Source organism: Myotis daubentonii, chromosome 5, assembly GCF_963259705.1.
Source record: "Myotis daubentonii chromosome 5, mMyoDau2.1, whole genome shotgun sequence".
NCBI lineage: Eukaryota > Metazoa > Chordata > Mammalia > Chiroptera > Vespertilionidae > Myotis > Myotis daubentonii.
The window spans coordinates 111,375,963-111,401,498 of NC_081844.1; the positions used below are offsets into that span (position 1 = coordinate 111,375,963).

The 25,536-nt window shown below is 66.2% G+C and overlaps 1 protein-coding gene across 2 annotated transcripts in view; it reads left to right on the forward strand.

The window, feature by feature from the left end:
• Window positions 1–13,875, forward strand: part of PRKAR1B (protein kinase cAMP-dependent type I regulatory subunit beta) — a 58,485-nt gene extending 44,610 nt beyond the window's left edge. For both annotated transcript variants that reach the window (XM_059699486.1, XM_059699487.1), the window contains 3 exons: window positions 97–218; window positions 12,220–12,301; window positions 12,644–13,875. In XM_059699486.1, the coding sequence (XP_059555469.1) occupies window positions 97–218; window positions 12,220–12,301; window positions 12,644–12,816 (377 nt within the window). In that variant the 3' untranslated portion in view covers window positions 12,817–13,875. The remainder of the gene's footprint in view (window positions 1–96; window positions 219–12,219; window positions 12,302–12,643) is intronic.
• Window positions 13,876–25,536: the final 11,661 nt, after the last annotated feature.

A 25,536-nucleotide genomic window follows, 5' to 3' on the forward strand; every position in this document is an offset into this window, starting at 1 on the left:
CTTCCTCCGGTTCCCTCGCACAGATCTCACCGTGGGCTGGGGGCAGGGTGTCAGAGGTGACATTGGGGTGACGCTGCCGCACCCCCCCCCCCCCAGAGTCCCTGGAGAAGTGGGAGCGCCTGACGGTGGCCGACGCCCTGGAGCCCGTGCAGTTTGAAGACGGGGAGAAGATCGTGGTGCAGGGGGAGCCTGGAGACGACTTCTTCATCATCACGGAGGTGAGTCCCCCGAATGCGGTGTGTGTGTGTGTGTGTGTGTGTGCAGGTCGCGTGGCCGTGGGCGCGGGGGGGGCGGGCGGCGTGCAGGTCGCGTGGCCGTGGGCGCGGGGGGGGGGCGGTGCAGGTCGTGTGGCCGTGGGTGCGGGGCCGTGCAGGTTGCGTGGCTGTGGGTGCAGCTGGGAGGTGGGGACAGCACCCGTCTGTGCCTCGCACCCTCACCCTCTGCAGCCGGGGTGGCGGCAGCCCCACACCGGCTCCAATGAGTCCCCCTGGGAACCTGAAGTGTGTTCTGCACCCGGTGTCCTGTCCCCACGTGTGTGATGACACGCACAGTACACGTGAGGACGGGCTCTGGGCGCGGTCGGCAGCTGCTCCCTTGTCAGAATCTGGGCGCGAGGAGGCACTTGGGTGTTCGCGGTGCATGGCCAGTGCGGGCCCGTGGGGTCTCCCGTGTTATTCCGTGCAGCAGCGTGTGGTCTGTGACGATCGCGGGTTAGAGGTTTGGTTTTAGAAAATGGCGGCAGGCTTCTCAGCTGCGCACATGTGACTCACCTTTCCTGTCCGCGAGGCCGGCCGAGCAAGGGACAGAGACAGGTGGCTCTGGGGCCTGAGTCCCAGCGGCCACACGGGGCTGTCACTGACGGGGCTGTCGCTGATGGCGGCGGGCAGCTGTTGTGGCCGGCGTCCCGCTCCCCCCATCTCGGGGGCTGCGCCTCGGCCGGGTCACAGGGAGGAGGCTGCCCGGGCAGGAGCCAGGAGGAGTGAGTGCCTGCTGGGCCGTGCGGCCACCCTCCTGGTCACGCAGCGATGGAGCACAGGGAGGACCCGGCTCATCTCCCCTCCGCATCTCACACGCTCGTTACAGCAGCTCATCCGTCAGCCGCGTGCGTGGCCGTCGGGGAAATGGAGCCTTTGGCGTGGCCGTCCTCACAGCAGGACGTCCGGCCTGGCCTGGCCGCCGGGTAGGAGAACGCGTGGCTGCGTTCTCTCCGTGAAGTGGGAGCAATGCAGGTGCCACCCGTGTGCTCAGGCCTCCTCCTCGCCGCTGCCCCGCGGGCTGTGCCGGTGGGCAGGGTGCGGGAGGGCAGCCCTCTGGGCGTCTGAGGGCGGGGGAGGGTCTTGGGGCCACCGGGCCTCGGGGCGGCACCTGGCCCCTCCCCCAGCCCCGAGCCTGGGGTGTGACTGACAGGCCCTCTGCAACCTGAAGGCCAGCGAGAGCCTGGGGAGGCCCCGGCTGGTCCCCGAGACCATTCAACCCTCATCTTTCTTGAGAGGAAACGCGGAAGCGAGAATAAACCCACTGGCAGAGCAGTTACGGAAAGGGGGGTGAGGTCCCCGCCCACATGCTCCTCCCCAACTCTCCCCCCCACCCCCGCCCGGGGCTGCGACTTCAGAGACCTTTTGCCCAAGGCCCGCCCGCCCGACCTCGGGAGGCCAGCTCTGCTCAGGGCCCCGCCTTCCTGACCGCGACCTGAGCGCCAAGGGAGGTCTTGGCTCAGAGCCCAGCGAGGCGTTGGCTGCAGCACCGGACGGGGACCCCAAGGCCTGTGCGGTGTTTTCTTTTAATGTTTTTATGGATTTCAGAAAGGAAGGGAGGGGGAGAGAGAGAAACATCAGTGATGAGCCCTCGCCAGTTTGGCTCCGTGGACAGAGCGTCAGCCTGCAGACCAAAGGGTCCCAGGTTCGAGTCCGGTCAAGGGCACGGACCTGAATTGCAGGCTCCTCCTGGCCCAGGCCCCGGTCGGGTGCAGGAGGCAACCAGTCGATGTGTTTCTCTCTGTCTTTCCCTCTCTCTTCCATTCTCTCTTAAAAAAAAAAAAGATCAGTGGAAAAACATCCTCGGGTGAGGATTAACAAAAACACAAAAATGATGAGAGAATCATGGACCGGCCGCCTCCTGCACGCCCCACACTGGGCCCTGACCCAGGCCTGTGCCCTGACCAGGAACCGAACTGTGACCTCCTGGTCCATAGGTTGATGCTCAGCCCCTGAGCCACGCCGGCGGGCTGCGTGTGCGTGGCTGGGTGCCCTGAGGCCTGGAAGGAGGCACCTGTGGGGTTTGGGAAGGCTCTGCAGAGGGCACTGCTTGTCCCCTCCCAGTGCAGCCCAGGCTGGAGGGGCAGAGGGCCGGGCGGGCACCGTCCTCACCCAGGAGACCGGCCGGGGACCCTCGGACACAGGCCCCGCGTTGCCCTGCAGACTGTGGTGTCGGCCTTGCAGGGAGGGCGCCCGTCGCCGTCTCTGACCTCCCGCCCCGGCGGCGGCCATGAGAGGGACCTTGGACAGACGCCCCTCCGGTGTCGGCCTGGCATTTCCCACGGAGAGAAGGAGGGTTCTGGGGTGGGGGCTCCTTCAGCCTTTGCTCGTAGACGCCTGCCCACACCGGCGTGGCTGAGGGCGGTGCGGGGCTCGCGGCATTCCCAGGGGATCCTCGCGGGAAAGTGGCGCCCAATCCCCTGAATCTGGGCTTGGGTTCTCCCACGGGTGGTGGGACAGGGCAGCGATGGCTGGGAGGTGCGGCTGGTCACCCTCCCAGGCCCTCCCTGTCCGCGGAGCCCACAGGAAGAGGCTCATCTCCAGCCGCCGGTCACGCACCCTCACCGTGGACGTGGACGTCCAGCCAGTGAGTCTCGGGGAGCAGCCCTGTTAGCACCTGTGGCCGCAGAGATCCAGGTGGGACCCGCTGGCCGGCGGGGCCAGCCCAGGACCCCCTCGCCTCCCAGCGTGGTGGCCCCAAAACACTGCGAGGTGGGCAGAAGGCAGCGGCGGCCGAGAGGCGGGCCCTCACGGCCCTGCCCTCGTGTGCCCTGTGCTCACGGCCCGCCTGGCCCAGGGGCGCGCTGTCTCCGCCCGCACACGGGGTTTTTCATCATTCGAATGACTAAGTTGCCAATATTTAAAAATCAGGATATTTCACCTAAAAACCTGCATCTCTGCTCTTGGTGCCTGGCCCCTTGGACGGCCTGGCCACAGCCGGGAGCGGGGCCTGAGGGGTGGCGGCCCTGGTGCGGACGCTGCCGTCCCCCATCCCCACCCGGCCCGGTGGCCTGGCCGTAGGCTCTACGGCCTCAGAGTCGCTGGTCTGGAAGTGGAGGGACAGCCACTGGCCAGCGCAGACAATTGTCCATTATTCTCTGTGGCCCGGCCTCCTCCCAGCTGGTCCAAGGCCACGGAGGAAGCATCGCGGAGATGCGTGTGAGAGGCGTGGACAGCGAGAGGTCCTCACCGACGCTCAGGGCGAGGAGGGCGTCCCCACCCTAGGAGTGTGGTCGACCGCGATAACGGGCCCTGAGCTCAGATGTGCCAGGCGTTGTCTGGACTCACCCCCGTCCGGGGACCTGGCTGGGCCGTGAGGGAGGCTGGGCAGGAGGGCTGGTCTTTTGCCCAAGGACACACACGGCCCCAGGGCCAGGCCCACGGCCAGCTCCTCTCACTCCCACACCCCGGAGGCTGTGCGCCTGCACTCTTTGCTGGGCAGTTCCTGTGCGTGTGCGACCGTGTGACCGTGTGACTGCGTGCACATGTGACTGTGCACATTTGACTCTGCGTGTGTGCATGTGTGGCTGTGCGTGTGTGACCTTGTGCGTGTGTGACTGTGTGCTTGTGTGGCTGTGCACATTTGACTGTGCGTGTGTGCATGTGTGGCTGTGCGTGTGTGACCTTGTGCATGTGTGGCTGTGTGCATGTGTGGCTGTGCGTGTGTGACCTTGTGCATGTGTGGCTGTGTGTGTGTGGCTGTGTGCATGTGTGGCTGTGTGCGTGTGGCTGTGCGTGTGTGACCTTGTGCATGTGTGGCTGTGCGTGTGTGGCTGTGTGCATGTGTGGCTGTGTGTGTGTGGCTGTGTGCATGTGTGGCTGTGTGCGTGTGGCTGTGCGTGTGTGACCTTGTGCATGTGTGGCTGTGCGTGTGTGACCTTGTGCATGTGTGGCTGTGCGTGTGTGGCTGTGTGCATGTGTGGCTGTGTGTGTGTGGCTGTGCGTGTGTGATCTTGTGCATGTGTGGCCGTGTGCGTGTGGCTGTGTGTGTGTGGCTGTGCGTGTGTGACCTTGCGCGTGTGTGGCTGTGCGTGTGAGGCTGTGTGCATGTGTGGCTGTGTGCGTGTGGCTGTGTGCGTGTGGCTGTGCGTGTGTGACCTTGTGCATGTGTGGCTGTGTGTGTGTGGCTGTGTGCATGTGTGGCTGTGTGCGTGTGGCTGTGCGTGTGTGGCTGTGTGCATGTGTGGCTGTGTGCGTGTGGCTGTGTGCATGTGTGGCTGTGTGCGTGTGGCTGTGCGTGTGTGACCTTGTGCATGTGTGGCTGTGCGTGTGTGACCTTGTGCATGTGTGGCTATGTGTGTGTGGCTGTGTGCATGTGTGGCTGTGTGCGTGTGGCTGTGCGCGTGTGGCTGTGTGCATGTGTGGCTGTGTGCGTGTGGCTGTGTGCATGTGTGGCTGTGTGCGTGTGGCTGTGCGTGTGTGACCTTGTGCATGTGTGGCTGTGCGTGTGTGACCTTGTGCATGTGTGGCTGTGCGTGTGTGACCTTGTGCATGTGTGGCTGTGCGTGTGTGGCTGTGTGCATGTGTGGCTGTGTGTGTGTGGCTGTGCGTGTGTGATCTTGTGCATGTGTGGCCGTGTGCGTGTGGCTGTGTGTGTGTGGCTGTGCGTGTGTGACCTTGTGCATGTGTGGCTGTGTGTGTGTGACCTTATGCATGTGTGGCTGTGCGTGTGTGACCTTGTGCATGTGTGGCTGTGCGTGTGTGGCTGTGTGCATGTGTGGCTGTGGTGTGTGGCTGTGCGTGTGTGACTGCGTGTGTGACCTTGTGCATGTGTGGCTGTGGTGTGTGGCTGTGGTGTGTGGCTGTGCGTGTGTGACTGCGTGTGTGACCGTGTGCATGTGTGGCTGTGCGTGTGTGACCTTGTGCATGTGTGGCTGTGCGTGTGTGGCTGTGTGTGTGTGGCTGTGTGCATGTGTGGCTGTGCGTGTGTGACTGCGTGTGTGACCGTGTGCATGTGTGTGTGCATCTCGAGCTTCTCGTCCTAGCGCGGGGTCCACACTGCTGCCGCCTCCCGTGCTCCCACATCCCTCCCCCTCCCCCTCCTCTGGCGGACGGTGGAGAGCTGGCTGCTGCTGGCTCTGGGCCGGGCGTTGCTGCTGCTTGTCCATTAAAGGCCGTCAGAGTCGTTTTCATGCCGACGTTGAGATACTCCTGGTGCCAAGGCCACGTGGTCATGGGCGGCTGATGCTCAGAGACCCACCGGCCCCCGCCATGCGGGGCACTGACCAGCCGCCTCTCCAGCTCCTGTGCTGCCGGCACAGAACCATCGCCAGGAACGGCCCCGAGGGCGACCCCTGAGGGCGACCCAGCGATGGTGACGCCCTGGCCTGGGCACAGGCTCGGGCTCTGCAGGCGAGTCTGCCACGGGGACAGAGTGCCTGTGTGGGGGGCCCATTCCTGTCCACAGTGTATCGCACAGGCCTGCGGACTGTCACCCAGCCCTCTCGGAAGGTATCGTGTTCACAGCCTTGTGACGTGTTTGAAGTGGTCTCCGTGGCAACTTGGATTTTTTCCCCCTTTTCCGCTGTGATCAACCAAATTTGGTGTCACAGCGGGACCTGGGGCTCTCGGGGATCAGACACTCTCAGACTGAAACGCAGCTCTGTAGACTCTGCAGCCTCGGCTGCAGCTTCCCCCGTGGCCACACGGTCCCGTGTCCACCCCCAGACGCTGGGGTCGGCCCGGCCGCAGCCCCGGTCTCTGCCGGAGCTGCCATGGACGGGTTGGCGAGCGGCTCTCGAGGCTGCCCGCCCCGTGGGGCTGCCGCCTGTGGTTCGGGAGGCACCGGGCACGGCCGTGTTGCCGGCTGGTGATCCTGCAGGAGGGAGAGCGCCACAGGCCCGGGACGACGTGACGGCGCCTCTATTCCGTCAGCAGACTCTGCAGACTCTGGTTCCTCCTCCGACCGCGTCAGCCTCCGCCTTTCACTGCAGGTTCCGTGGAGAGAAGCCATCGTGAGTTCCTACGCGATTGTTTGAAGCCTCGTTTTTATGAGGAAAAAAAGGCTTTGCAGAAAGCGTTCAGGGGCGGGGCCACTCTGGTCGGAGCTGTTTTCTTTAACAGGCTCACGCCGCCCCGGCCGGTGTGGCTCAGTGGACAGAGCGTCGGCCTGCGGACTGGAGGGTCCCGGGTTCGATTCCGGTCAAGGCTTGATCCCCAGCCCGGGTTGGAGCCCGTGTGGGAGGAAACCATTTGTGTGTCTCTCACATCGAGGTTTTGCTCTCTCTGTCTTTCTCTTCTCTTTCTCTCTCTTAAAAAAGAATCAATGGGGAATATCCTCTGGGGAGGACTGACAAGAAGCGAAGCTATGCTCACGGTGCGTCTGTACATGTTAACCATCACCACCGGCTTCTGCGGCTCATGACTCCAGCCGGCCCGCGGTCGCTTTGATGGGTCCACGGGGCCAGCCCGCAGTGCCCAGGTGTCAGGTCACACACCCGCCTGGATGTTCCCGTGAGGCTGTTCTCAGGTGTGATGAACACAGACCTCACTTACTCTGAGCAGAGCTGGTGCCCCTGGCGTGGGGGGCCTCGCCCCATCAGTTGACGGGGTTCCTCCACGGCAAAAGGGCTGAGGCCGGAGGAGGGGGTCCTGCCGGACGAGTCCCAGCAGCCGTTCCTTGGCATAGAGGCCTCCCTGCACTCACCCCGTTGGTCTGTTTCTCCGGAGAATCCTACTCCCACTCCTGCCCCCCGACTCTTCCGGAACAGCCAGGCCGCTGGCGGGGGGGGGGGGGGGGGGCGCAGGCCTGAGCCTCGGTTCTCTCTGCCACGTCCTGTGCGTGGCCCGTGTCTGTGCCCACGGGAACCTCCGTGCGGCCTGGGGACAGCCGGACCCCACCAGCCGGTTCCCATAAAATCTGGGAGGGAAATTCCGTGGCTCGTGCACCAGCTGCGCCTGGCGGCGTTGCCATGGAAACGCTGGGCGGGTTTTGTCTCCTCGGCACACTGTGTCGCGAGCGTCCACCCCACCGCTGCAGAGCCGCCCATTTCGGAGCCACGGTGGCCCAGGAGCTGCCCCTGGCACAGCTGCGGGGGGCGTGCGCAGACTTCACCGTCATCTCGGGACATGGAGGCCGGAGCCCACCCGCCCCACGCGCGGGCCCTCCGCCTGCACCTGCTGCGCCCCCACTGTGCGCCAGCCTGAGGCACGGGTGCTGCTGGGCTGTGTATCTGCAGAGGAGGGAAACCCTCTGCCCCCCTTTCCGGAGATTCGCCGGGCGTCCTGCTGGAGAAGAGGCCAGGCCGAAGCAGGAGGGCCAGGGACTCGGCCCACCCGGTGGGGCTGGTGTCGGGGGGAGGTGGGCTGGGTGTTGAAGGGTGAATAGAAGTTTTCCAGATGGAGGAGGAGGGGGCGGGCACCCAGGCGTGGGGGGCGGGGGGCGCCGGCGTGGGGGGCGCAGACACAGGCGGGGGAGGCCTGCTGGGCCACCGTCCCCCGTGCCTGGGACACGTGTGGACGTCTGCTCCCTGCGGCCACAGGCCGGTATCTGCACAGGGTCAGGCTGTCTTGGGCTCCGTCCAGTAGTCAGCGTTGCGTTTTCGTGGCCGATGCCAGGCCGTCTCCTCCAGGGGAACGTAGAGCGGTGCCCACACTGGCCACGGGTCAGTGCTGAGGGCGGCCTGCTCGGTCCAGCCTCTCTCAGCAGAAAAAAGAGAACGCCCCGCCTGGGCCGCCCTGAGAAACGCTTTTGCAGGCAGCCGGGCTGGCGAGGAGCCCGCCGCCGTCCCCGGCTGGTCAGCCCCTGCAGCTCACGGGCTGCGTCCTCCTGTCCGTGAGTCTGGCTCCTCCAGGCCTCACACAAGTCGAGTCGGACAGTGTCTGTCCTCCTGCGTCTGCTGACCCCTGAGCAGTGTCTTCGGGGCCGGCCACCTGGTAGCAGGGCCAGCGTGTCCTCCCTTTTCAAGGCCGAGTGACGCTCCACGAGGGGAGGGACCGCGCTGTGTTTATCCGAACAGCCCCCCCCCCCCCCCCGTGTACGGCTGACAGTGTGGGCGATGACCTCGAGCGCTTTCGGCGCCTTCAGCGTGTCACTCACCCCCGTGGAGCCCCCAGGTGTGACCGTTACCCTCCCAGCGTCCGAGGAGTCCAGCCCCGAACCTTCACGCCTGACACGCTCACTTCTGCCTCTGGAACCTCAGAGCCCCGGCCGCGGGCGACTCCCGGCCGGACACTCACCCGCCTGGTCCCGCCGAGCCCAGAAAAGCCCACCGGGACCGACAGTTTTCTTCTTCTTATTATTTTAAATATATTTTTATTGATTTCAGAGAGGAAAGCAGAGGGAGAGAGAAACATCGGTGATGAGAGAGAATCATGGATCGGCTGCCTCCTGCAGGCCCCGCCCTGGGATCGAGCCCGCCGCCCAGGCCTGTGCCCTGACCGGGATCGAACCCGCCGCCCAGGCCTGTGCCCTGACCGGGATCGAACCCACCGCCCAGGCCTGTGCCCTGACCGGGATCGAACCCGCCGCCCAGGCCTGTGCCCTGACCGGGATCGAACCCGCCGCCCAGGCCTGTGCCCTGACCGGGATCGAACCCACCGCCCAGGCCTGTGCCCTGACCAGGATCGAACCGTGACCTCCTGGTTCCTGGGGCGGCACTGAACCTCTCAGCTAGCTGGCAGGAGTGGCTGACCGTCTTAAACCACGATTCAGGAATAACAATCAATAATTTGCCACCTGTCGGTGCCTCTCACCTGCCCCGCAGCTGCTGTGGTGGGGCAGGCAGGGGGCTCTCGAGCATGGGACCACCCCGATCAGAGATGGGGACACCCCAAAACGCCGAGCAGCTCTGCAGGGGCAGCCTTGTCCCAGCCCCAGGGCGTGGCAGCCGGAGTGGCTGCCCCTCCATCACCCCCCTCCTTTGGGCTGAGGGACTGGTCACTGTCCCAGACCACACCCCCACGTCACCCAGAGAGGAGCTGGCTCTCCTCCCAGGGGTCCCTGTCCGGTCCCCGAGGGGCCCCGCCTCCCTCAGAGCACGGGGCACCCCTGAGTGCGCAGAGAGCGCTCGCCAGGCGGCCCTGCAGGCTCCCAGCCCGGGGCCACCTGTTCCCGCCCCGGCCCCCGTGCCACCTGTGCCGTTTCCCACGGAGGCCGCCGGCTTGTGCCCGCGCCAACGACCTCGTGGACGCTCCGCTGAAGGCTGGCACGGAGCCGGCCTCGGGCGCGTCGCCAGCCAGGGGTGTTTTTGCAGTTGTTTTGACGACGGTTTGCAGCCCCGAGCGTGTGATGGACGCGCACAACAGAGGTGGGCGGGGCCTGCAGGGGTCACGCAGCCCGAGAGCCGCAGTGGGCAGCTCCGCGGCCGCTCAGGGCCACGGGAGGCGGGGAGCCCTCAGGGACACGGCTGCCCTGGGGCCGGAATGGGCTGGAGGGGCGCGACTCCACGGGGAGAAACAGCTTTTGCCTCGATGACGGCTCCTTTCAAAGTGTCTGCACAGGCCTGTCTGTTCCCAGGAAACCCAGAGCTGTTCGCAGGCACAGGCTGTGTGATCTGTGCGCGCACACGCGTGTGGCATGTGTGTGCACCGGTGCGCGTGCATGCCTGGGTGCATGTGTCTGTGCGTATTCCAACACATCAGTTTGTGGGTCTGTACGTGTGTGAATGAGAGCGCACGGTGTGCGTGTGACTGCCTGCATGCGTGTGTGTGTGTGTGCGTGCGCAGTACTGGGGTCTGTAGCTGCTTAAATACAGAAAGATACCAGCAAAGGGCCCTCCTCGTCCGGCGTCAGGCTCAGCGAGTGGCTTTCTAGGTCCCGAGGCTGCTGTCAGCCGTCACCCGGGGGTATTCCCATTGATCTTTAGGGAGAGGGAGGGAGAGGGAGGGAGAGAGGAACATCCATGTGAGAGAATCATCCATGGGCTGCCTCCTGCACACACCCCGACCCGGGCCCGGGCTGGGGAGGAGCCCGCAACCAAGATACGTGCCCTTGACTGGAATCGAACCCGGGACCCTTTGGTCTGCAGGCCGAGCTCTATCCACGGAGCCACACTGGGTAGGGCTCAATTTTGTTTTTGATTTTGTCGAAAAACGTTTAAAAATCAGAAGTTGAAAGGGAAGTGGCGTGTGCCCTCCGCCCCAGAGCAGGCAGGAGCTGCCCCCTCCCGTCCTCGGGCTCAGCCCCGGGTCTGGGACCTGCTTATTTGAGAGCCGGGCTGGAGCCAGCGACTGGAACACGGGGATATGGTCTGGCGTCGCGGCAAGAATCCCAGCCCCCTGTCCCTGAGGCGTCTGCTGCTGGGCAGCGCCGGGGAGCCGGCCTGGACGGAGCTGTGTCCCGGCCTGCGTGGCTTCGTGGCCCCTGTGGTCACGCGTGTCCCCGTGTCATGGGAACGCGGCTGTGCCGGTGGGAGCCCCCTCCTGGCCCACCCGCCGCTTCTCGCCCTCCTGGCTGTCGGGGCATCGTCTCGTACGGACGTGCAGGGGCAGAGCCGTCCCAGGAAGGGGACACCCTGTTGGGGCGTGTCGGTCAGCGAGACGCCTTCGCTGTGTGTGACAGCCGCTGGCCGAGGTGGCTGAAAGTGTGACGTGTCCAGTGGGTCCTCGGGGCTCGCTGTGTCCCCCGTGGCCCCTGCACCGGGGGCTCGGCCTCTGACACCCCACAACCTGGTGGTGACGTCTGTCGTCTGGGGCTCTGCGATGCCTTCAGCCCGAGTCTGGCCAAGGCGCCCTGAGCTCCCCTGGTCCTCAGAGGCGAGGGGTCCCGTGTGGGACGGAGCTGCTCTGCGGTGGGCGGGAGGGTATCGCGTGCGTCGTGAGTAAGAAGGTGCGGGTTGTGTGGGGCGTCCGGCATCACGCCTGGCGCAGCGGCTCATGTCCTGGGCCCTGTGGCTCCAGACGTGGGGCCCCACGGTGGCCGGACCCCCGCGTGGCTCTGAGCCTGGAGCTGTGCCAGGGCCTGTGCCAGCCCAGACCCAGGACGATGGGGGGCCCTGTGGAGGGTCCGGGGCTCCCCTCTGGGCTCCTCGTCTCGCTGTAGCATTCAGCTCAGTCCAGACGGTCATCCATGTGCCCGTCCTGCTCACGGGCCTGGGGAGCGGTGCCAGGCACGGCGACCCCACGGGGTCCCCTGACCCGCTCGCTCCCAGACGGTGGGCGTTACACATTAACCCGGCGCCGCGGAGGAGGCTGGGTCCGGTGAGCAGAGCGGAGCCCACGGGAAGCCAGGTCACGCTCCCCGTGCTGCATGGGTGGCGGGCGTGCCGGACGTGCCTGGCGCGGCGGGTCCTCGGCTGTGAAGGGGACGCAGCCCCGGGAGGCGGGAGGCAGGGAGCTGTGACCCACCGGGGGCTCAGAATGGAAATCGGGAGGCGATGGCGACCAGCTGGCAGGGGCTCAGCTCTGGGACGCTGTGCGCTGGGCCGTCCATAACTTGCTCTCCGTCCGCACGAGCTGGTGCCTGCTTCCAGAGGACAGGCCATCGGGGTCCCACCAACAGGGGCGCCCCAGTCCCCCGCAGGCGAGGGGCTGGGTGGAGCCCCCACACCAGTGTCCCCCCCCAGGACCCTCCCACCCGTGCTGCCCAGGCATCCTGCCACCGAGGCAGAGGCACTCGGGGTCACGGGGTCACGGCTCCGGCTGTCTGGTCCCCACGCCTCCTGTTAATCATTGAGCCGCGAGGCCGCAGATGCTGCCCCGCTGGGGTGCGGGAGGGGCCCAGCGACCCCGAGACGGGGCTCTCCTGCTCGCCGGGCGTGACGCGCTCCCAGCCCTCGGGCCTTCGCGAAGGTCGGCTAAGAGCCACGCGCAGGCGCCTGGGTTCCCACGAAGACACGGCCGGCTGGGAGGCGCATCAGCGATCAAGGGCCACGGCTCAGCCCCACGCCCCGTCCACGGGGGGAGGGAGCAGGGAATGCGGTTGGGGTGTGGGAAGGGGCTGGTGGGAGGGGGAGCCCCGTCACAGGGGACCCCCTGGTGGGGGACCTCAGCCCGGCGCCCCTCACGGTCCCCTTGGCGTCCACAGGGCACAGCCTCCGTGCTGCAGCGCCGGTCCCCGAACGAGGAGTACGTGGAAGTGGGGCGTCTCGGGCCCTCCGACTACTTTGGTGAGTGGGAGCGGCTCCCACACTCGGGGCCTGGGCGGGTACGGGGATGGGGACGTGCGGGGAGGCGGCCCCGCGTTGTGAGGCCTCTACTGACCCCCGTCCTGGCTGAGGGGGCACCCGGGGAGCGTGGGACCCCCCAGGGGTGCTCACGGTGAATGTCACGTCCAAGGAAACCTGCCGGCGGAAGTACTAGCATCGCCCGCCACCGCGTGGGACGTCCTTACCCCAAAGGGTTGTCGGGTTATTGATGTCAGTTGTGCGCGAGGGTCCTGGGTTTTGGGGTGTTTTTCCCAAATCGGCAGCCGGCCGCAGGCCAGGCCCTGACCCCCCTCTCGCCCCCAGGGGAGATCGCGCTGCTCCTGAACCGGCCCCGGGCGGCCACCGTGGTGGCCCGCGGGCCCCTCAAGTGCGTGAAGCTGGACCGGCCCCGCTTCGAGCGCGTGCTGGGGCCCTGCTCCGAGATCCTCAAGCGCAACATCCAGCGCTACAACAGCTTCATCTCCCTCTCCGTCTGAGCCCCGCCCCCGCCCCGCCCGCGGTGGCTCCTCCGTGTCCGGGGCCGAGGGGCTGGGGTCCCACGGGTGGGCGCGCCCTCCCTCCGACTCCCGTGTGGAACGAAACAGTCCCCTGCGCGTTTGAAGACAAGGGCCGACGGCCCCCGACTGAGGAGCAGCCGCGGCCCCTCCCCCCGCACCCCGTCTCTCCACGCTGCGTGGGCTCATCTTAGGGACCCCTCCACCCTCCTGCGTGCTCACCCCGAGGTGGGAGGACGAGGGCCCGGCCACCTCTGTGTCCAGGTCACCAGGTCGAACGCGGGCCAGGTGTCCCAGCGGGCGACCCGCAGGCCCCGGGGCTCCGAGCGGGAAGTCGAGGCTGAGGGAAGAGAGGGCCCCGCCCGCAGGGGGCCCTGTGGGAGATGCTCCGGGTCAGGGCCGCCCTGGAAGGGGGAGCCGCCTGCAGGTGACTCCCACCTACAGGAGTGGCGGGCGCTCACCTTCTTGGAAAGCCTTTGTTGGGTCTGGGGCACTCGCCAGGTGCCGGTCGGTCCCACTGTCGCCCCGGCCGGCCGGGCCGAGGCGCCCAGGACGGAGGAGACCGCGTGCGTGAGTTTAGGACTTGCCGGGGCGGTGAGCGCTGTTCTCGGAGCCGGGCCGAGCCCGGTCTGCGTCCCGTTTGCAGAGCCGCTCCTGGGAGACCGAGGGGCAGGGGTCCCAGGCGACTCCGGATCAAGTTGTCGGGACCACGTCCCAGGCGGCGGGGGCCTCGCCCTGCGCAGTCCACCACCTGAGCTGAGGCCCCGGGCCCACACCCCCAATCACCGGCTCGGACACCCCCCATCGATGCATTTTCAATCCAGCGACACCCCACCAGGCCAGGCGGCTCGGCCACTGCAGGCCGCTTGGCAGCTTCTGGTGGCCCCGGAAACAGTGGAAACAGTGCCGTGAGCCGACGTGCTCCTGCCTGTGCCCGTCTGGGTGCCGGCGTGTGGCCGTGGCGTGGGTGACTGTGACGTGTACCCGCGTGTTTATCCGTGTTCCGTGCTGCATGTGCCATTAAACGTGCGATGAAGTCCCTCCTGCTTGGTGTGTCAGTCACTCACAGAAGCAGCTCTTGCTCTCCTTCGTGTGGCGAAGAAATAAAACTCACCGCCTGCCCGAGTTCAAGTGTCCAGTTCGTGGGCGTTAAGTATGTGGACACCGCTGTGCGGCCGTCCCCACGGTCCACCCCCGAACTCTCCGTCGTCCCAGACGGAGGCCCTGTCCCATGGGAAGTCGTGCAGGGGCCCAGCTGGGAGGAGCCGCGAGCTCGGCCACCTCGAATGTGACCACCCCCTGAGCTGCTGCTGCCTCCTCTCTGGGCGCCCTGGGTCCTGGGCGGGGTTGGCAGGCCCCCTCCTCGGCCCCCCGCCGGGCTGGCAGCTGCAGGAAGCCCCTGTGTGCTGTCTGGGGGTGGGGGTGGGGGCCTGGGCTGCAGCAGCACCCTCCCCAGCTGGGCACTGGCCTGTTCCCTCTGGCACCGGGCGGGCACAGACCCTGTCTGTGGGCCGTGAAAGCGTGCTGTGTGCCCCGAGACAAGCCGGGCGATTGTTCTGCCCATCTCGGGCCCAGGGCCGTGCCAGGGGCCCTGGAGGGAGCAGGCTCGGGAAGGGTCCGCGTTGGTGGGCACTGTCCACCCTGGCGTCCTGGCCTCGGTCCCTGGGTGTCCCCGTTCCTCTCGGCTGCTCTGGGGGCCTGATGTGGACACCCCCCTCCCCAGGCAGCTTCTGGGGGGGCTCAGGGTGTGGCCGGGGGCAGCGCCTTCCGGGAGCCCAGAGGCAGGTGCGGGGCTGCTCACCTGCCGGGGCCGGGCATGGAGTCAGCCCCCAACATGTTTCAATACATTTTAGAACATGAGTAAACCGGGGGTTGAAGGAGGGAAATTTTGGGAAATTCGGGCTCTGGCTTCCACGGGCCAAACAAAAAGAACTTTGACCAAAGGCTCACATCTGATGTGAACGTTAACTTAAACGGCTCGTGGACGGAATTGTTCCTAGCGTGGACCCGTGCAGCGCAGCCCACGAAGGGGAATCGGGAAAACAGGAGTTGCCGGAAGGAGGAACGCCTGCCCGCCCAGGCCTGGTGGAGGAGACGCCGAGACGAGGGTGAGGGGAAGGTGGTCGCCGGGTCCCGCGCAGACTCCCGTCCGCAGGACCCAGGACTCAGCTCACCGGGACCAGCACGGCCCAGGAGGAGGCGGGCGGACAGGCGCAGCCCTGAGGGGTGCCCCTGCGCCCTGCTGCCCGCGGGGAACGGGGGTGACGGTGCGCTGGGCCCGCAACAGCTCAGGGGCCGGCTGCTCGGTGGTGCCCGCTGGGCGGGCGGCGGGGCCTGCAGGGAGGACCTTGCCAGGGACAGTCTCGCCTCCCTCCCGCCTGGGGTGGCTGAATCAGGGCGGCGGTGACTCATCTGAGGTTGGGCATTTCCCTCCTGGCTTCCCGCTGCCAGGCTGGGAGACGGGAGGGGGGACTCCTTGTCTGCGAGACCCTGGCGGTGGCCTGGCCTGACATGGGGTCCCTGTCCTGCCTTCAGGACCCCCCCCCACCCCCGGCTGCTGCAGGCTGCGGGGCGCTGGTCCCCGAGATTCAGAGCCAGACAGGCCCCGAGTCGGCCGTGGCCTCAGCAGAGTGCAGCTCGTCCCCACCCCCTTCCAGGAAGCCGGTCCGATGTCACCAGCCACGCTGACCTCTCTCCCCTCTGGACCTCTCGCCTCCCGGGATGTGAGCAAATTGGGAAGTTGCTGGCTCATTTCTCTGCCCCAGACACCCCTTCGCTGGGCAGACGTGGTCCAGGGGCGTCTGGCTAGTTCGAGCTGGAGCTCCCAGGACCCTCAGCACCTTCCCCTGGGGACTGCTTACCAGGCGGCCTGGCCTGTCTCCCAAGGGCTGCCAAGTCCAGGGGGGCGGGGGGCGGGGCTCTTCGCCTCAAGGAAGGTCAGGTGTGAGGCCGGGTCATGCCCTGGGAGGCCTGCCTGCCCCTCCTTAGTCAGACTCCTTTCCTGCCGCTGTGGGAGGCGTCCGGCTGGTGTATTTCTGGAACTCACTGGACGATGGGCCTGGCCGTCTCCGACCCCCCGGCCGTGACCGGGCCAGCGCCACGGGCCAGACCACAGGTGTAACACCTGCCGCACCTCGTGTCCGGGCCCTGCGTCCCATGAGCTCTGTGGCATCTGCAGTTCCTTCCGTCCTCGGCCTCACCCGTCTCCCCGGTGAAGTGGGAAAGCTAACCCTCACCTCCTGGCCGGGGCGCGCTGTGACGGGGTCAGCGGTGGCCGGTGCCGGTCGGGAGCCGCCGCGTGGACAGTGCCAACATGTCACGTGCATGAGGCCCCCGAACAGGTCCAGTGTGGAGCCTGTGTCCGGCCGCTCTGGCTGCAGGGTGGCCTGAGCACCCCTCCCCCGCCCCACAGGACCGACGACGGGTGGGTCTCCATCCCTAGGACCAGAGGACGCAGCACAGTGTCACCTGCTCCGTGCCCTGGCCGGCGCCTGGGTCAGCGCCGTGGCCCCGGAAGCTTTGGGGGCTTTGCTGTTTCTGCCATCGAGCTGTGGCCTGTGCCCCTCCCGGAGCCCCCAGCACAGGGCCCAGCCGCCCCCCGGCCCCGGTGCACAGTGAGGCCGGGGGCAGCGCCTTCCGGGAGCCCAGAGGCAGGTGCACGAAGGCACGACTGACTAAACCCCACGAACCCTCGCAGGCGCTGCTGCGTGGAGGCGCCCGGGCACCTGGCTGGGCGAGGCGTCTACTGGGCACAGGGGATGCCAGAGCCGAGGCTGGAACCCACCCGCCCCCAGGCCGCCCCCGGGCCCCTCACGCCTCCACGCCGCCCGAGTCCGAAGAGTCCGAAGACACCTTTATTTCGATTGTGTGAGGCCGTCCCTGCTTCCAAAGAGCCCAGCAAACGTGCGTGCTCTGGCGGAGAGCGCCCTGGTCGCACTGGGGCGGCCAGCCCACGAACGTGGCGTCCCCGTGTGACTCCTGCACATCCGTCCGTCGTCCGCAGAGCTCCCACACCGCTGCTCTGCGAGTGACCACCTGGGGGGTGGGGGCGGGGGCGGGGGGGAAGGGCGACAGAGACGATTTCAGTGCTGGCGGCCAGGTGGACCAGGGTGCCCTGCCCAGGCCATGGCCATGCCCTGGCTACTGGGGTTTGGATGCTCTGGTCTGGGGATGGGAGGTCTGAGGGCCGATTGGGAGGGGGGACCTGGGGACGTCGGCAGACCCAGCACCCTGAGCTGCAGAAGGGCTTTGCCAAGGCCACTTCCTCTCCAGCTGTGGGCACCTCGCCCAGACCGGCCGTCCCAGCTCCCTGTGCCTGCTGCCCCCGCATGTTCCGTCTCGGACTCTGCCTCTGGCTTCCTCCTGCTCACCTCCGGCCACCCCCCAACTGCAGGCCCTGGGTTTGTCACCACCTACACTGTCTCCCCCATCCCTGCCCCTCCCCAGAGTCCAGCCCAGATGGGCCCTGGGAACCTGCAGACAGACCAGCCGGACCTCTGGGCCTCGCCTGACCACCTGCCTCTCTGCCTGGAGCTCTGACCCCAGACCTAACCTCTTCCTTCCTCTCTGAAGTCAGTAAAAATAGATTTCAAAATAAAAGCACTGTCGTGTGCATGTGGGGACCCAGCAGGGGGACCCCAGGCCTTGCCTGAGGGTGGGTGGACCCTGGGAACGGCCCCTGCACACCCACCAGCCCGGCTCTCCCGGGGTTCAGCCCTGCTGAAGGCTCCAGCACCAGCTCTGCACAGCGGCTGCCAGCTGGCCTCTGGGTGTTCACCTGCCTGCAGGTGCCTGAGCCCGTGGGCGGGGAGGGGTGTCAGCCTGGGGCAGGGGGCCCTGGGGGCATCCGGGCCGACTTCCAGGGACATGCAGCACTTGGGGGGCTCTGACCCCCTCAGGGAGGCTCCGGGACGGACTTGGGGCGGGGGGTGAGCCACGGCAGGTGCGCGGCCTGGTGAGGAGAGGCTGTGCTTGGGAAGCTGGTGGGAAGGGCAGGGCAGCTCCCGGGGAGGAGGTGGCCTCCTGTGGACTCTGTCCTCTTCCCAGCACCTGTGGGCCACACCCCGTCCAGCCCCTGTCGGGGCCACAGCCAAGGACAGAGAGGCTGTGGGAGCCGGGCCAGCCTGAGCCTGAGAGGGGCACACGGTGGGCAGGTGCTGCCCCAGACACGAGCGAGGCGGCGGGTGCCTGGGAGAGCCATGCCCCTCCTCCAGGGCGGCCACAGGACCTCCTGGGGCCCTGGCTCAGCCGCTTCCTGAAGCTGGAACCCCACGAAGAGAGGCCTTGAGGTACAGGGGGTGGGGCTCCCGCTGCCCAGGCCCCAGGCCCAGAGGAGGTGCTGAGCTGCCTTTCCCCTCTGGCTGGAGGGTTTGGGGGAGGTTCTTGAGGAAACCCCACCCCCTGGCATAGGGTGCCACCCCCCTCCTGCCCCGCCCATGGGTGGCGGGATCCTGGAAATCCCCAGTGGCAGGTCCGGAGTGATGGGCTGGTGGGGGGGAGGACCAGGATGGAGACAGAAGGGGGAGGAGAGGGGAAGCCGGGGGATGGGGTGAGGTGGGGAGAGGGCGGAGGGGGGAGAGGACTGAGTGCATTCCTGGAGGGTGACGTAGCTCTGCGCCCGGAGGGGGAGGGGAGCCGCCTTCCTGGGGAGGCCCCTGGGAGAGCGAGATAAGGCGGGTGTGGCCGGCTGGAAGGAGAATTCCTGGCCTGGGGAGCCCCACGCTGGCTGCCGTCCTTCAAGCTCTGCTCAAATGCCACCTCCTCCTGGAAGCCTTCTGGGACTCCTCCTTGGCCTGGGAGCCTGGCTTCCTTCCCGTTGGACACAGGCAGGCCCGGTGGGCTCTGGGGTCCTGATCCCTCGCAGCTGAGACCCGGTGGGCTGTCCCTCTCGCGGGCCCTTTGGGGCCTGGGGAGGAGAGTAGGGGGCTCCCTTCTCAAAGGCAGACTGTGCCGGGCGGCGGGTGCGGGAGCTGGCTGGGTGGGTGTTGGGAGGGAACCTCAGGGAAGTGATAAGCCAGCCCCCGCCACCTCCCCCACCGAGAGGGACTGTCCCTTCACTCAGCACAGCCCAGCCGGCCCCACTGCTCGGCCGCGCCTGCAAGACTCAGGCTGCTTCGTGGAGGCCGGGAGGGTTTCGGCCCCTGGCTGTCTCCTGAGCGGTGAGGGGACGCCGGGGCCCAGCCGCCCCTGCCCCTCGCCGGCACTCTGCTGGTGAGCGGGCTTACCCCGCGCAGGCCAGGCGAGGGAGGGCCTCTGTGGGCCGCCGGCGAGGAAGTGGCCCTCGAGGAAGCCGGGTGCCCGGGGCAGGGACACGCGTGGGGCCAGAGGCCTCCAGCCCCGGGCAGCCACCTGGCAGCCGCTCCGCTCCCATCAGCCCCCGCGGCCTCACGGACAGGCCGCCCAGCCCAGCCGCTCCGACGTCCTGACCTGCAGAGTGGGGGCCCGTCTTCGTGTGGCTTCACGCTCCCAGTCTGGGGGCAGCTGGTCCTCCCCGCCGAAAACTGAGGTCCAGAATGGTCACATGGCGTATCCACGGAACATGCTAGAAAGAGACCGAGCCTGACGTCGGAGCTGGTCCTCGGGGCTGAGCTGCCCTCGTCCCGGGTCCCCTGGCCGCGATGGAATCACCCAGGACACCTGCGGCCTCCGCCTGGCGGCTCTGGACCCTGCGGCCTGTCGCACGCACGGCCCCCCAGCCTGCGGAAGGCGTGTGCGGAGCTGGGACCTGGAGGGCGTGGAGAGCGGCGGCCCCGACTCCCGGATCTCAGGGGAGGCCGCTGGGCTGGGGCCAGGCCGGAGCTGCTAATGGAAGCGCCCAGGCCCCAGCGGCTGCGTCAGCTCCTGCCCACTCAGCTCTGCAGGGAGCCCGGCCGGCGCGGCGCTATCGACAACCGGCTGCCAGGAAGGCCGGCCCGGGAGGCGCAGTGTGAGGGAGGGGCCCTTGGAGCATCGGCTGTGGATCCCGGAGCCGTGGGGGGACCTGGGCCGAGGGAAGGGAGGGGCGGGGCCAGGTGGGGGTCCAGGGGGACCGGCCAGGGTTGGGAGACACTGACGGGCGGGCGAGTCGACAGGGAGGCACGGTGGGTGGGAGAGACTCCAGTTGGCTCTCGATGCTGGGTGAGCGGGCGAGCGGGCGAGGAGGATGGGAGGATGGGCCGAGCGCAGGTCTGGGTCTGTCCTGGTCGTGGGAAGGTTGACGAGGCCACTGGACACCAGGTCAAGGTGCCGAGTGGACGGTTGGACTTGGGGATCTGGGGCTCAAGACAGAGGTCTGGGCTTGAGGTCCTGTTGCAGAATGGTCAGCCCTGAGGCCGGTCAGCGCACCCGGGGAGGGGAGGGCGGGGATGGAGTCCGGGGCCCAGCAGGACAAAGGGCCCGTGAGGACGAGACTGCGCAGCCAGGGGGACTCAGGAAGTCGGCAAGGGGGATCCTGGAAGCGGGTGAAGGCTGTGCCCAGAGGAGGAAGTGACCGCGGGGTTGAGCGCTGCCCTTAGGTTGGCCAGAGACCTGAGGCCTGGCCAGCCCTCACATCGTGAGCTTAGGACTCTGGCCATCACCGCGTGGGCTGGATGCAGGAAGGGGCCGCTGAGCCGTCCTGGCCGGGGGAGTGTCTTCCTCCTCGCTCAGTGGGGCAGGGAGGCAAGCTGTGTCTGGCAGCCACTTTCTCACCATGAGACCATCAGCGGAAAGAAGCTGTTGTGGGGAGGACCCTACGACCTGGGGCTCGGGCTGCCCGTGCCGGCCAGTCCCGGTTCCTGAGGCTGAGAGCGCCGGCGAGGCGGGCAGGGAAGCCGCTGTCGGGTCAGTGCCGCGAGGGCAGAGCCCGTGTGGCTCACAGTGTCCCCGGTGATGAGCGCGGCCGCACGCAGACACGTGCCCTCGCACGGACGCGCCTCAGGCCCTGTCGGAGCAGGCGAGACAGACACTGCGTGCGACCAGCCCCCAGGACCGCGGTCAGAGGTCGACATAACCGGTGACAAAGCCGGGTCTGGGCGCCGGTGCTTTCGTGTCGGGCTTCGCCGGCCGCAGGCGAGGGCTCCGAGGGCCGAGCTCAGCACTGTGCCGCGCAAACGCAGCGGGCGGCCCAACCAGGCGGGGGTGCCAGGCCGCGAGGTGCTGTGTTCTGCGGGTGGAACCCTCTGCGCACTGAGCGCCTGCTGCCTGCCAGGCTCGGCGTGTGAGGGCACAGCCCGTCCACAGGGTCCGTGAAACCTGGTGGGCACGTGGGCGGTGCCGGGCGTGTCCTGGGCCGACCGGAGCAGCCCCACGGGCAGCGAATTCTGCCTTTAGACCCCCTTTCGTCTTTGAGGCTCAGAGAGGTGACCTACCTGCCCGTTTGCACAGCCAGCAGGGGCGGAGTGGTCCTCGAACCCAGGACCGGTCCTGCTGGCCTTGGGCCTGGGCTCCTCCCTCCTAAGAGGTGCCGGCCCCTCGCGGTGGGCGCGTAGCGGGTGCTGAGGCCCACACGCCCCTCACCTCGCGCTGTCTGCCGCAGAGGGGGGCGCACCCCACCCCCACCCGACGCCGGGGTCAGGGCAGGACAAGGATAAGATTATCTGACAGTACTTTGCTCTCTCCCGTTGAGAAAACAGCCACGAAGAAAGTGCCTCTCCAGCAGTCACGAGCAGGGAGGGTTTGCAAGTCCAGCCTCTGCGGCCCAAACCCCCTCCTCAAGGTCAAAGGGCAGATGGCGAGTCCCCAGGGAGGAAGACGCTGTCAGGGTCACTCAGGACAGAGGGAGCCCCGAATCCCACCGCCTCCCCTTCGTGCTGGCCGGGGCGTGGTGGCCTCCTCGGCTGGGGGCCCGAGGGTGACCCAGCAAGGCCGGGCACCGGGTCCAGCCAGGCAGCCGGGGAGCCCTGTGTCCCCCAGACAGCGCCTGTGGCAAGCAGCCTCAACGCCCGGAACTTTCGGGGCCAGGAGGCTGTTGGGTGGGGAACGTGGGAGATGAGGCTGAGGGCTGATTCTGAAGACCTGGCTGTGTCTTTTAAAAAATTTATTGATTGATTTTGAGAGAGAGAGAGATTCGTTCCACTTATGCCTTCATTGGTTGGTTCTTTTTTTTTAGGGTGTGAAGTTTTTTGTTTGTTTTTAATTGTATTTTCTTGTTGACAGTATTAGAGATGTCTCTCATTGTCTCCTGTTTGCCCCCCTGCACCAGCCCCTGCCCCACCCAGGCCTCGCCATGCTACTGTCCGTGTCCAGGGGCCGTGCACATACGCATACATGCTCTGTTAACCTCTTCCTGTCCTCCCCCTCCACTAGGGTCTGTGACTCTGTCCCCGGCACCCGTGCCTCGGGACCTAGGTTGGTCATCGGTTTATTTTGTTCTTCAGACTCCACTTATGGGTGAGATCATGTGATATCTGTCTTTCTCTAACTGGCTGAATTCGCTTAGCATGACGGCCTCCAGGTCCCTCCCTTGCTGTCTCAAGGGGTAAGAGACCCTCCTTTTACACAGCTGCGTAGGTTCCATGGTGCAAACGTGTCATTGGTGGGTTCTTGTATGTGCCCTGGCTGGGCATCAAACCCGAAACGCTGGCGTACCGGGACGACGCTCTAACCAACTGGGCTATGTGGCCAGGGGCCGGGCCTGTCTGGGTCCAGCCGCACCTGGCGCTGCTCCCTGCAGAGCCTGTGATTGTGTGGACACCTTCTGCTCCCTCGGGCCACTGGGAGTTGGGTTCTTGTCACAACCACAGAATTGGAGGGTGGGGTGAGCTGGGCTTCCCTTCGTGACCGGGAGTGGGGGTCCTCCGGGCGGGCCCAGCCCAGGGCTTCCCTGGCCCGGATGCAGGGCCCCCCCCCGGAGCCCCTCCCGCTGCGCTCTCAGGCCAGGGCCGCACCGCTGGCTCCGAGGGAACTTCAGGCCTGGAGAGGGGAGGGGACCTGCCCCCCTTCCAGCCCAGAGCCCGTGGCTTCTGTTCCCCAAATGTCTGTTTTAAAATAGAAGTGACTGAGTTTCTTAGACAAGTAATATGAACACATCACAGACCACCGGACGCCGGGCGAAAGGCACCGCCCATCAGCCCTGCGCCCAGACCCGCTCCGCAGAGCCCAGCTTAGAGGACGGACCGCCCGCCGCCTGGGGACGCTGGGCCTGAACAAACAGCCACCCCGCACGGACGCCGTTCCTACAACAGGACAGCGCGAGGGCCCTGGCTGCTCCAAGGCTCGTGACTTCAAGTTGTGCTCGGAACCTTGGGGCACGTGGCCGTTTCTTCTGCCAGGCGTTCGGCCGTGGGACTCCAGGTGGGGCTGTGGGCACCCGAGTGGCTCCTTGAGGGCGCCGGCTGGCAGCTCTGACTTGGACGGCACCAGCTCTGGGAATGGGGTGCTGACCCCACGGCCCTTCCTCCACTCAGGTTGTCTCCCCCTCGTCCCCCCGGAAATAAAATCCTAATTCCTTACTTTGTGCTCAAGGTCTGAGCGACCTGCCCCGCTGCCTACCTCTCCCAGCTCCTTGCCTCCTGCCATACCCACTCCCCTGTTCCTGGGACAAGCCAAGCCGGTTCCTGCCCCAGGGCCTTGGCTCCTGCGGCTGCTGTCTCTTCCCTGAAGGCTCCGTCTAAATCGTCTCAAAGTTGCTCGCTCTCCAGGCCTCCCTGGCCGCCCGGCTCCTCTTCTGGAAGAGTGTATGCTCGGGACTCCGTGCAGACACCGGGCCCGTGGGGTGGCCGTCTTCGCACAGGGCCTGGCACGTCGTGTTTGTAGAAGGAGCGAGGGGGCATTTCTGAAAGCAGCCCTCTGAGCCCGCTGTGACCCAGGGGAGGTCGCTGAGGCTCCGAGGTGCCGAGCAGCCCCTGGTCTCACAGCCCTGCGGCTGGGAGCACGAGACCCCAGGCTCTGCCCACCCCCCACGCACCTGCCTGGCTCTGCCGTGTAGGTGTGAACTCTGGTGCCTACACGCGCAGGGCCCGGTGGAAGCCTCTGAGCAGCACGGCATTTTAAACTTCCCAGTAGCCGCACGAAACAAAGGAGAACCAAACGGGAAATTAATTGCAACCATATAATTTATCTAACTCAATGGTATCATCCTAACACGCGGTTCATATAAAAATTACCAACGAGACACGTTACGCTCTTCACTTTCCTATGAGGCCTGCGGAGGCTGTGGGCTTTGCCCGCAGAGCGCACCCGACTGGGGCAGCCGGTTTCCAGTGCCCACTGTCCAGGCCTCGCCTTCGCCTTCTGAAGCCCCCCGGGCCCGTGACATGGCTCTTCATTCACAAAATAGTTATCAACCAATTCTGGGCTTTAAAAATATATTTCTTTATTGATTTCAGAAAGGGAGAGGGAGAGAGAGAGAAACATCAAGGATGAGAGAGAATCATGGACCGGCTGCCTCCTGCACGCCCCCCACTGGGGATCCAGCCCACAGCCCGGGCATGAGCCCTGATTGGAATCGAACTGTGACCTCCTGGTTCACACATAGGTTGATGCTCAACCACTGAGCCACGCCCATCAGGCATTCTGGGGTATTTTAAACTTCATTTCTGTGTGTAAATTTTGAAAATAAAATAAAAATAATTAATAGGGAGTTATAAACAATCCTATAGAGAATGGCTTCCCTGCTTGCTGGCGGCTTCTCCCTTTCTGGGGAGCCTGGACTAGTCACAGGGCCCGGGGCCTCGAGATAATGACTTAATTAACGCCTGCCTGGGCACTTTTGATCTTCAAGGAGTGGTGCCCACTCGGCTGAGGCTGCTGCTGGATTAATTGCCCTGAACCGAGAAAGCCTTGCCCAGAGATAAAGGGCACCGAGGGGTTTCATCATGACAAATTGCTCCGAAATCCGCTCTGGCACCAGCGGGTGCCGGCAGCTGTGCCCTGCGTGGGGACCAGGGCTCTGCCTGTGTGCCCGGGGGCATGTGCACTGCGGAGGCAGCTGTGCCTGCAGGGTTACGGGCCTCCATTGTCCAGATGAGAGAACTGAGACTTGGGGCCGCCAGGCCTGGGTGTGCCCCCCATCTCCTGGCACCTCTGGACCAGGGATCAGGTGGGCATGGGCCCCAGGACTGCGGGCGACTCCCCTTGACAACACCCTTCACAGTCCTGTCGGTGAGCTGCAGACAAATACACCCAGTGACCTGGCACCTCACCAGTCTGTGCAGAGCAGCAGGGGCCACGGGAGCTGGTGCCCAGCAGGGTCCCTCCTCAGCTCTGGGACCTCTGGAACGGGGTTTTAGGGTGCTGTGGGCTGAGCACCCACCGTGCTGGGCTCTCTGCTAGTGCTCACCTGAGGTTATTTTTCCATCGATCCTTCAGAGAAGGAAAGACAGAGACACAGCCATCTGAGAGAAACACATCGATGGGTTGCCTCCTGCACTCGCCCTGACCAGGGAAGAGCCTGCAACCGAGGTACATGCCCTTGACAGGAATCGAACCCAGGACCCTTTGGTCCGTAGGCCGACGCTCTACCCACTGAGCCAAACCAGCTAGGGCGCTGACAGCCCTTCATAAAGGCACCCTGCCCACCTCCAGCCCTGCCTGGCTCTGAGGTGGACCAGGCCTTCCTGACCCTCCCGAGTGCCAGGAGGGGCCTCCAGGGGCGGGTGCCCAGCCAGTCACCTCAGCTGTGCGGTGGCCTCTCCCCACCTACTTGGAGCACCTGACTCACCTTAATGATGGGCCTCGGGCAAGGCTGGGACCGACTGGCATCCCCTGCCCAGGGGCACCCTCCCTCCCACCAGCAGCTCCCCA